The following is a 12,246-nucleotide window of genomic DNA, read 5'->3' as shown; positions in this document are numbered from 1 at the left end:
TTCAGCAGGGATTTCTTATGAATATAAAAAGGGTTTTGTCGCTTTCATTGTATTGTAATATCTTCAGAGTTCCACAGTTTTGCTAATGTATACTTAGTATGCCATACATGCAACGGTGATTGCGAAACAAAACCGAATTCTTTTTGCTGAAGTGGAATATTTCAATGTCGTACAGACATTGCAATCGCCTTCGTGTTAACGCCAAAACAACTATCCAAGTTAAACGCGGAATCCGATGATATTTCAAGCTATAAAAAAGTCTCTTTCTAATATGCAATTAATGTAATGACAATTTGGAACGCCACACGGAGGTTGTAAGCAGTTGCGTCTAGCTGGCTATCCCCATGCCACCAGAAGGATGGACATGACACTTCATCATGAGGTACAAATAGAGCTGATCCAGGACGCTATGGGCAAAAGAAAAACGAGACTTTCATATTACCAAAGAGCAGAATGGGTAAACACTAAAACGTTAGTCATAAACGCTTCATCAATAACTGAAGATTGAAGCAGACAATTGAGGGGTTCTACTTTTCGTCGCGATTCCCAATAAGGCAAGGCGATCATTTGCTCTTTGAATGGTCACACCAAGTCTTTCTTTCGAGTTCGCCAGGAAACGTTATTATTGGTGTGCAAACAGAAAGTATCCTTCTTCCAGACTTAATCAGACCTTTCCATCACCTCTTGCCCAAGGATACCCATTAATGATTGACATGACGAGCAGTGTTTCGTTTCAAGAATGCAATTAGCTTGATACACAACCTCGACCATGATCTAAGACGGCACTGTGCGTTGACAAATAACAAATTAGTATTTTGATGTAATAACATTTCGAAAATTCACAAAAACGCACATTTCTAAATTAATCATTCGAAATAGTATTCCGCTGATGATCATACACACGATATGCGCTCAATGCAAAACATATTCTGATCCATTAGGAGACTATTTGCGATGTCTGAAATACTAAACACCACTGATTACTCAGACTGCTGCGAATCACCAGGGGCACGGTCTCCAACTATCTTAGGGCTTTCCAAGATGTAGGTTTTATATGAAAAGGCAATATGTTTTATGTATACTTTTTTATCAGTAAATAATTACACTGTTCTTTTTTTCTCTGACATGAGACACAAGTCTATACTGTTGAAAGTGCTGGTTATATAGAATAATGTGAAAACGAATATTGGAGGTACAGTTGGTGGGAGATGATATGGTAGCTGGGTGGTGGTTGTACAGGTAGGTGGGAGATGAGGTGACGTTGAATGGTGGTAGTTCAGGTAGGTGGGAGATGAGGTGGAGTTGAGTGGTGGTAGAGGTCGGTGGGGATGAGGTGGAGTTAAGTGGTGGTAGTACAGGTCGGTGGGGATGAGGTGGAGTTAAGTGGTGGTTGTACAGATAGGTGGGAGATGAGGTGACGTTGAATGGTGGTAGTTCAGGTAGGTGGGAGATGAGGTGGAGTTGAGTGGTGGTAGAGGTCGGTGGGGATGAGGTTGAGTTAAGTGGTGGTAGTACAGGTCGGTGGGGATGAGGTGGAGTTGAGTGGTGGTGGTAGAGGTCGGTGGGGATGAGGTGGAGTTGAGTGGTGGTGGTACAGATAGGTGGGAGATGAGGTGGAGTTGAGTGGTGGTGGTAGAGGTCGGTGGGGATGAGGTGGAGTTAAGTGGTGGTTGTACAGGTCGGTGGGGATGAGGTGGAGTTAAGTGGTGGTTGTACAGGTCGGTGGGGATGAGGTGGAGTTGAGTGGTGGTTGTACAGGTAAGTGGGGATGAGGTGGAGTTGAGTGGTGGTTGTACAGGTAGGTGGGAGGTGAGGTGGAGTTGAGTGGTGGTGGTAGAGGTCGGTGGGGATGAGGTGGAGTTGAGTGGTGGTTGTACAGGTAGGTGGGAGGTGAGGTTGAGTTGAGTGGTGGTAGTACAGGTCGGTGGGGATGAGGTGGAGTTGAGTGGTGGTGGTACAGGTAGGTGGGAGGTGAGGTGGAGTTGAGTGGTGGTGGTAGAGGTCGGTGGGGATGAGGTGGAGTTGAGTGGTGGTTGTACAGGTCGGTGGGGATGAGGTGGAGTTGAGTGGTGGTTGTACAGGTAGGTGGGAGGTGAGGTGGAGTTGAGTGGTGGTGGTAGAGGTCGGTGGGGATGAGGTGGAGTTGAGTGGTGGTTGTACAGGTAGGTGGGAGGTGAGGTTGAGTTGAGTGGTGGTAGTACAGGTCGGTGGGGATGAGGTGGAGTTGAGTGGTGGTTGTACAGGTAGGTGGGAGGTGAGGTGGAGTTGAGTGGTGGTGGTACAGGTCGGTGGGGATGAGGTTGAGTTGAGTGGTGGTTGTACAGGTCGGTGGGGATGAGGTGGAGTTGAGTGGTGGTGGTACAGATAGGTGGGAGATGAGGTGGAGTTGAGTGGTGGTGGTAGAAGTCGGTGGGAGATGAGGTGGAGTTAAGTGGTGGTAGTACAGGTCGGTGGGGATGAGGTGGAGTTGAGTGGTGGTTGTACAGGTCGGTGGGGATGAGGTGGAGTTGAGTGGTGGTTGTACAGGTCGGTGGGGATGAGGTGGAGTTGAGTGGTGGTTGTACAGGTAGGTGGGAGGTGAGGTGGAGTTGAGTGGTGGTGGTAGAGGTCGGTGGGGATGAGGTGGAGTTGAGTGGTGGTTGTACAGGTAGGTGGGAGGTGAGGTTGAGTTGAGTGGTGGTAGTACAGGTCGGTGGGGATGAGGTGGAGTTGAGTGGTGGTGGTACAGGTAGGTGGGAGGTGAGGTGGAGTTGAGTAGTGGTGGTAGAGGTCGGTGGGGATGAGGTGGAGTTGAGTGGTGGTTGTACAGGTAGGTGGGAGGTGAGGTTGAGTTGAGTGGTGGTAGTACAGGTCGGTGGGGATGAGGTTGAGTTGAGTGGTGGTTGTACAGGTCGGTGGGGATGAGGTGGAGTTGAGTGGTGGTAGTACAGGTCGGTGGGGATGAGGTTGAGTTGAGTGGTGGTAGTCCAGGTCGGTGGGGATGAGGTTGAGTTGAGTGGTGGTACTACAGGTCGGTGGGGATGAGGTGGAGTTGAGTGGTGGTTGTGGAGTTGAGTGGTGGTAGTACAGAGAAGTGAGAGGTGAGGTGGAGTTGTCTCTTCGTAGCACAGGAATTTCGAGGATTGTATCAGATTGTGTCCATTGCTAATACGTCGTGCAGAAGCACATCCAAGCACCACCTGGCTCATAAATCCCCTAGTCGATCTCAGTGTTTACAAAAGTGCCACCCACCAGCAGTGGGTGAAAAGAATAATACATGTTGAATATATTATTTCGAAAAAGAAGTATGCATGTACTGGTTGTCAAATAACTACAACATATTTATGTAAACTGCAGGGCAAAAGAAAATACACAGCAATGCTTGATGGTGGCTACAAATGATGTATTTGATTAAGGGTGGCATAGTTGTGTTTTGGACCTTAAGTTTGCATGGAGCATGTAATTAATTACTAGTATTCGAAACTTTATCAATGTGTTTCAAGTATATTAGTGCTTCTTACAAAACTACTATACTTAGTACTGCAATTTTTATTTCCCTGACAACAGATCTAGATTTTTAGTTTATTTCAATGTGGAAGATGTTTTATTGTTTTGCTTTGTGTTCAGCAATACTCCAGCTGTAAGACGAGGGACCGTAAATAATCAGGTTTGGACAACATTAACCAGTGATTGGTCGTCTGGGTTCGATGACTCGCAAATTAACCAAGTCACAGCGGCTGACCATATGATACATTTTGTCGCCTCGTGACGCCATGGGATTGAACCACCGATAATTACATCGATGTGAGCATCATAGTTGGACTGACGTTTCGTAAAATCAATATGACACACATGAAAGTATTATGTAATTTTGAATGGTGTGGGGATCATGAGAATCATGAAGTTCAGATTACGGATGGTTGTCAGCCAATGCTATGTTACACTCTGACGTCACGATGATAGCACGACATCGATACATTTATTAGCATAACATGACGTCAAACACTGTTTAAGATACACAAGTCTACATTCAAATGAGGTGGTGGGGTGAAATGGGTTTTAACGTCGCGTTAAAGATTATTGCACTTATATAGTGACGTGAAATCGCGCGTGCTGCGTTCGTGCGTGCTTGTGTGTGCGTGTGCGTGTGCGTGTGTGTGTGTTTTTGTGTCTACTTGCACTAGTCCGGAGTAATGCCGAGGTTATAGGGCATGCCCACTGATATACCTTGCCGCAGTTTAATATGAATAACCCACTCAGAGACAGCATACTGATTCCAAGCTGACCTGTCTTTGTTTTAGCCCCTTAATGCCGAGCGTCAGGCAGGGTAACAACAAGTACCATCTTTCAACGTCTTTTGGTATGACGCGTCTAGCCCCCGACCTTTCACTCCACCACTAGATCATGGTGACGGTCACATTCCAATAACGAAAGAATCGGTCAATTTTTAAAATAACTCCTTATATATTTATAATACTCGAGAAAAAAATCTGGGACTATTATTTTTATCTGGAAATCTTGCAAAGCCGGTAACACGTCGTGACAACCATTATCTTTAACGTCACCAAATGAAGTACTCTGCTCAGTCCGACATTTTCACCCTTTCCGTAATATGACGTTGAATGAAATGGCAACACCATCAAGTGTTTTCCGACAGGTTGAATGTGGAAATCATGATGAGTCACAACGCGTACACTCGTCAAATTTGTCTAAGTTTATTTTCCACAGCAAACTGGATTTTAACAACACTTTTCTCCAGTTACTCATGTTGGAAGTACGTGGGCTTACGCGGAACTGACTTCAACCAGGCTCAATAATCTTCACATATCGTATACCCATAAAGCATGCTGGATTCGATGCATTATCAATTCTTTCCATTGTACTATAACCATTTGATTTGATGCACGTCCTCTCCTCATTGATTTCAAGTAATGTTTTCTTTGTACGCACGACAACCGTTATATGCAGTCTTGTTCAGATTATTTTTAAGAGCAGCGTCATCAAGGGGTTCTTTTTTAAATGGATCTTTGCTCTGAATTGAGGCAGTGAAATTGGATCAATTATCGAGTGTCTCATTGAAGGTGTTGAATTGAGATATCATTGTTTTGTAAATTGTTTTGTAATCAAGACAAAGTTAAAACGTTTGTCACAATATTGGAAATTCGATGTTTTCGAAGGATGAAAAACCGTATTAAGATTAGTTTGATCAAACCATTGGTAAATATTTGATTTATTTTTTAATGCCAATAAATCTGCATTAGACATTGAAAGCTTTGCTAATGGTTTGCTATGCATTTCAGTTCCTATTAGAAAAGGTAATTGTTCAAGATCTACAACATTACGACATTGTGTAACGATTAAATTAAATAGAGTTACACTGTGTGATGATACACCGTAATATTGTGTGAAGATGAATATTTGACTTTGTATGAAGATCATCTTCCCGAGGCAAAGGAGTTAACTGTCTGTGAAAGTCCAGCTTCCATCATTGCCAAACTAAGCTGGATTTATGGAGTTATATTTTGGCTGGACTAACAATCAAAATCGCGTAACAGAATCGACTTGCGGTTCGTAAACAACATGGATTTCAGCGTACAGATTTCGGTCGACTGTAGGATTTGCAAAGGACGTGTACTGTTAACTGGGCGTCGACAGATATTTTCCATATCTTTTGATGTTTTAATCAAGGTTTTCACGTGATTCGATACACTTCGTGAGGTAAGACCCGTAGATCAAGACCCGTGTCATATAGATCTTGATCATCGATCAGTTCGTCTTGACTGGGAGCTGTCATTTTGCTTGAAGCAAATGCAAGTGATGTGAGAGGTGGAATCTAGTTGGTCAATAGGAGGGACATAGAAGGGACATAACTCTGATGACGCTACGATCGAGCCCAGACATTCCAGCCTCGTTCGGCACTTTTATAGTCAGTAAACGCCCTTGCCCCAGGAAGATGTATGAAGATGTTTTTTAGCATTCTGTACAGATGGATTGCAACAGATGTGAAGACGTACATATGTGACATTCCGTAGATGTATTGTGGCATTCAGTGAAGATGTATTGAAACACTGAGTGAAAATGCATTCTTACACAGTGTGAAGCTGTATTGATGTATTGTGACATTGGTTTGTGAGATGGCTTAAACATTTCTGGAGACAAATTATAACACAGTGTGAAGATGCATTGCAGCATTGTGAGAAGATGTATTGCTACAGTGGGTGTAGATGGCTTGTAACATTGTATAAAGATGTATGGTGACATTGAGTGACAATGTATTGTAACATTGTGTGAAGATTTTAAAGTAGCATTGTGTGAAGATTAAATGTCACGTGTGAATATTTAATGTAACATCTTGTGAAGATATATTGTACCATTGTGTGGAAATGTACTTGAACATTGCATGAATCTAAAAATGCGAGACACAAGAACTGTAATAAAGTTGATGTCCTAAACTAACTTCTAATTTGTAATGGATCAAAGTCTTGCAAAACAGAGAGTACTTTAGAAGCACAGAAGCAAATGAACCATAATAGATCTGCCCTTTAAGCGAAACCACATAATTATCTAAAGTGCCCCAGTTCCATCCATGTCTATATTAAGCTGATTCCACAAGCTGGTGTCCCACTAACCTTAATCTCACTGTCAAATAACAGCAACCAGGAATCGAAGCTAAGTAACCCATCTGAAGACATACAAGTGGCATGTCTATTGCTATAAGCTCTAGTTCAACTGCCCTTTTTTGCTTATGCCTATATCTGGAGAGCAGTGTATAGACAAGGTGACCACAGTATAGACCACTTTCACGACAAATGGTTCATTTGACGATAACGATAACTGTAGCAACAGAAAACACATGTATTTGTTTTAAACAAATGGCTCATTAGAAGAAAACGGGAACAAGTAGCCATGTATTACATGTTTATTGATAAAGTCATGGCGAGTGGTTGTATATGTTATGGTTGGACACAAGATAAACAAACCCTGGTGATAGAACGCGGTATGGTATCGAGGAAGCATTCAACGAACAGGACGACGTTTCACTGTATCATGGCCTAACAGAGAAAACCTGAGGCTATCACGGAGCAATTAGAAAAGAAAATAGGCATTTGTTTCGCAGGGTTGATGTCGTGTCAGAATGGGAGTGAATCGTGATTCTATTAGTTTTACAGTCACGTTTCTCTTATGTGGTGACAATAAGACTGTTACTATCATAACAAATTCATGAATGATAACTTCATCTGGCTAGTAACGCATCTGAAACAAAAGATCAGTTCACGATAAACAAGATTTACCTTTTGTCCCACTGATGTTGCCTGTAGGTCCACTGTTGCGTTTTGTTCCAACAATGTTGGTTTTTGTTCCTCTTATGTTGCCTTTTGTTCCTCCAATGTTGTCTGTGGATCGACCACTGTTGGCTTTTGTTCCTACAATGGTTCCTTTTGTTCCTCCAATGTTGTCTGTGGATCGACCACTGTTGCGTTTTGTTCCTACAATGTTGGTTTTTGTTCCTCTTATGTTGCGTTTTGTTCCTCCAATGTTGGCTTTTGTTTCTCCCGTGTTGCGTTTTGTTCCTCAAATGTTGTCTGTGGATCGACCACTGTTGCGTTTTGTTCCTACAATGTTGGCTTTTGTTCCTCTTATGTTGCCTTTTGTTTCACCAGTGTTGGCTTTTGTTCCTCTTAAGTTGTCTTTTGATGTTCCGATGTTGGCTTTTCTTAATGTTGCCTAAAGTTCCACTATTGTTGCCTGTAGTTCCTCCAATGTTGCGTTTTGTTCTTCCATTATTGGCCTTTGTTCCTCCTAGTTTGCTTCAGTAATGGTGTTAATTTAATATCACTCACCTATAAAGATTTGTTATAGCAGTCCCATAGTGAAGCTGTCAGAATAGGGTAATTGAATGCTTTTGGTTTTACCGCCACATTGAACAGTATGTCAAATATATTCGACTGAACGTAACTTGCTACTTAGGCCACATACGATTCAAATATGATTGCTTATTCGTGTGGTACGCAGGGGTATGAATAAAGTTCGTTTCAAATGGAATTCGAAATCCGATAAATCAGAATTAGGTAAAAAGTAATTATTTTCTCTTTCTTATGTGCAGTCATTTTAAAATGGATCTTATACCCAGAATAGAAGAATCTATAATACATGACGGTTTAACCTTCTGTCACGTCGATTTGCCTTGATGACCCTTCGTGATTTGACTTTCAACTCCTTGTTGGCTTAGGCTCTGGCTGTGTCTAAGTCACAACCTATTACCGTCCCTCGCCAACATCACAAATAGGGTGGCATTTTATTTGTAAAAACTCTAGCAGCGAGAGAGACGGTTATAACACGTTTACAAGAACTTTCGGTTGTTTCCGATAACCCGAAAACAGCAAGAGATTGAGATTAAAGCAGGCAGGAAATTGAAAGCTGCACGGCTGGCGTTATATACGTAATGGTAATCACAGTAGCAGCCTACATCATAGCCACGGCTGTTGGCAACCATTGATCCCCGGACGGACGCTTTACCAATAGACGGGATAGGGAGTCAGCGTTGTTTGATGGCGATACGAAAAATGTACTACCTGTTGTGACTGGGTTGTGTAATGTTTGGAAATTTAATTTATAACCGATACTCATTTTGTAACATCCCCCAGGATACTTTCTTTCTAGGAATCTTAAAAAATAATTCATCTAAATAGCGAAAAGAAAATATATTGAAAGAGTAAGCTTTATCCTCTTACCAGCAAATAATCACTCTCCTCCAGCCGCCCCTAACCCCTCACTCCTTCTTCAACCCCTTCCCAATCCCCCGTTTTAGTTCCAAAAGTTCCCTTGGAGAGTTGTTCGAATCTTACCGAGGCGGTTCCGTGTAGGCTGCTGCAGTCGACCAAGGACGCCAGGTAAGTACCCTCGTATCTGATGATGCAAACAACCTTCAGCTGACCGGTACTCAAGAAGTTGGAAACGTATGTCTTAAAAGCAATCATTCACCCAGACGATTGAACCGTTACTTGGAAGCGGCAGTCAGTTTGAAAATCAGCTGATCATAAAAATACATTTACTGTCTATTGCTTCGTGGAGGTCAGTCGAACTGTTCGCCGCTAGCCTTACTGTGATAGAATATTTATTGAAAGATTGGTATTTCCTTAGTACTTCAATTTAAGAAGGGCCATTACAGAAGTCTGGAAATTTCCGCAGTCCTCTAAAACGTTTTCTGGTTATAACAGCGATGTCGGTCTGTTAAGTTTTATTTCCACATACGAGATGTTTTGGTTTTTATCCGATTTAATTTATGTTCAGGCATGTGTGGTTATAATAGAAGTTGTTGTTGTTTTTTGTAACTGTTCGAGCTAAAATGAGTGAGTGAATATGGTTTAACGCCACGTTTAGCTATACTCCGGCAATATCACGGCGAGGAACACCAGAAATAGGATTCACACATTATACCCGAGTTGGGAATCGAACCCGGGTCTTCAGCGTGACGAGCATGAGCTTTAATTACGAGGCTTTCCCACCTCCCCTTTTGAGCTATAAGAGTGGTATCAGAAAAAGTTATATTTATGGTAGTGGTAGTAAAAAGTAGTAGTAGTAGTAGTAGTAATAGTAGTAGTAGTAGTAGTAGCATCGATTTGTGAAGATCCATGCTTGTTGTTAGAGGCGAAAAAGTTATATTTGTGGTAGTGGTAGTAAAACGTGGTAGTAGAAGTAGTAGTAGTAGTAGTAATAGTAGTAGCAGTAGTAGTAGTAGTAGTAGTAGTAGTAGTAGTAGTAGTAGTATCGATTTGTGAAGTTCCAAGCTTGTGGTAAGAGGCGAAAAAGTTTTTATTTGTGGTAGTGGTAGTAAAAAGTAGTTACTGTAGTAGTAGTAGTAGCAGCAGCAGCAGCAGCAGTAGTAGTAGTAGTAGTAGTAGTAGTAGTAGTAGTAGTAGTAGTAGTAGTAGTAGTAGTAGTAGTAATATCGATTTGTGAAGATCCAAGTTTTCGGTAAGAGGCGACTGTGCTTGATGTAAGAGTGTAAGAGGCGACTAACGGGATCGGGTGGTCCGGCTCGCTGACTTTGTTGATGCATGTCATCGTATCCGAGTCGTGTGGATCGTAAAGCTGGAATATTGCTGAGTGCGGCGTTAAACAACAAACTACTAGTAGCATTTGTAGTAGTAGTGGCAGCAAACTTTTAAGGTAGCAGCAGTTGCAGTGGTTATAACAGTAGCGGCAGTAGTGTTTGCAGCAGAAGCGGTAGTAGTAGTTGTAGCAGTAGCGGTTGTAGTAGCATGGGATGACTAGTAGTCGTTGTAATAGCAGTAGCAGCAATAGCAGTGGTAGTAGTGGCTGTAGTAACAGAAGCAGTAGCGGCAGTAGTGGTTGTAGTAGCAAAGACAGCAATAGTAGCGGTAGTGGTGGTTGTAGTAGCAGTAGAAGTAATAGTAGTGGTTGTAGTAGCACTGACAGCAATAGTGTTTGAAATCAGTAAGCCTGTAGTATCTATTCCAACTCTTCTGCCTATTATGGATCATCCATTCACGTATATCACAACAGAAAAATCTTCAAAACACCCTTGGATTCAGTAATAGGCCTTGAAGTATCCTGGCGCGATATTTTCACTCATATTGCACAGTTTTCCAATAAAACATAAAAATACAATATTTCTGTCACAATAAAGGAATGCAGTGGTTGCCACATTCATCCCAATTAGTTCTACAATACTGCATCAGTGAATGGCGCCAACATGCGCTCATGGGAATTCGGGGAAACTTTCCTTTCCAGTTTCCTTTGCCCACGAATGACATGATGAAATGGCGCGGTGTTAATCGGATTTCCAGGAGCTCGAAAAATCATTGAATCTAAACTGATTGATAGACTGTAATTTCAATATGGTGTGAGAAGTTTAACCTTATCCTGTAATTGTACTGCCAGTGGATGGATTCTTTTATCGTAGCAGATGGCTGGCTGGAGTAGTGGATAAGTGAGTGTGGAGGTACAACGCTTTTAGCAGTCACCCAGCAATATCGCGACGGGAAACTCCAGAAACTGTCTTCTCAAATTGTACCCACAAGGATTCTCAAAACCTCAAAGGATTTGCTTGACTTAAGCGGTCTTCGAAATACACCAAGTTCAATTCTGTCAAAACATTATTTTTCAACTTGGCACACCACTATCCCACGTGACAAACATAAGGCAAAACTTCCTTCATTGATCCATGGGGCTTTTGTTACGAAACGTGGTGACCGTAGATACAGTTACATATAAGTGGAGGGCAATTTGTCAAAACTGAAAGCAAATTCTGAAATGCTGGGCAGGATACGCTCACCATTTCGCGAACACCTGATATCATCACTATTTGATATTGATTCATAAATACATGCTCATGATATAATCGGAATAGTACAATCGACTCGAGGTTTCTTATGAATATGGAAAGGGTTCTGTCACTTTTATTTACCCTCAGCCCGATTAGTGGTGGTGAGAGTAGCAGTTCTTTAAGTAGAAGCAGAAAAGCAGATGAAGATGTCGTTGCAGTCGTTGTGAGCAGCAGCGAAAGTAGTCGAAGTGGTAGTATACTAGCCACATAAAGAAACTGTGCACGGAGAAAATATATTCTGGATTGAAATACAACACAGCAAGAACAAAATGATGCAGACGCTGTAGCAGCTGAATGATCCGACCATAAGAAAATGTCAACGGGACCTGAAGAACATCTGTTATGATGACGTCAGAAGATCAAAATGGAGTGGGGGGCATACGACAAAGTCACAAAGTCAATAACGGGTATGACCACCCTGTGCGTGAATCACAGCAGTGCATCGGCGAGGCATGGAGTCCACCAAATGGGCATGGAAGGCCTGGCGAATGGCCTGCCATATCCTCCTCAAATCCTGTGCCAAGTCACGGACGTTATCTGGAGGATGTGGAAGACGACGCAGACGGCGCTCCATTTCATCCAACACATGCTCTATTGGGGAGAGATCTGGATAAATAGCAGGCCATGGCAATAACATGACATTGTTATGGTGAAGGAAATCCATTGCGACCCTAGCCGTGTGAGGACGAGCGTTGTCCTGTTGAAATGTCAATCCCGGGCCATGACGTTGCAGGAAAGGAATGACCACAGGCCTCAGAATCTGATCTCTGTAGCCAACACCGGTTAGATTGCCCTGAACAACCAGCAAAGGGGTTCGGTGCCGTGCCGTTATCCCACCCCAAATCATCACAGAGCCACCTCCAAAACAATTCCTCTCCACAGTTGCGTGCATAACGTTCTCCCAAACGCCGGTAGAC

General features: G+C 42.6%; 1 protein-coding gene across 1 annotated transcript; it reads right to left on the bottom strand.

Annotated features, from left to right (window-relative positions):
* Positions 1–1,379: 1,379 nt before the first annotated feature.
* Positions 1,380–3,188, bottom strand: LOC139464182 (mucin-2-like). Its single transcript, XM_071245708.1, has one exon. The coding sequence runs from the start codon at positions 3,186–3,188 to the stop codon at positions 1,380–1,382; it is 1,809 nt and encodes a 602-aa protein (XP_071101809.1).
* Between the last annotated feature and the right edge of the window lie 9,058 nt (positions 3,189–12,246).

Source organism: Haliotis cracherodii, unplaced genomic scaffold (assembly GCF_022045235.1).
Source record: "Haliotis cracherodii isolate W230 unplaced genomic scaffold, xgHalCrac1.p SCAF_16, whole genome shotgun sequence".
Taxonomy (NCBI): domain Eukaryota; kingdom Metazoa; phylum Mollusca; class Gastropoda; order Lepetellida; family Haliotidae; genus Haliotis; species Haliotis cracherodii.
Note: the sequence above shows the minus strand (reverse complement) of the source record. Positions and strands in the feature narration are given on the sequence as shown.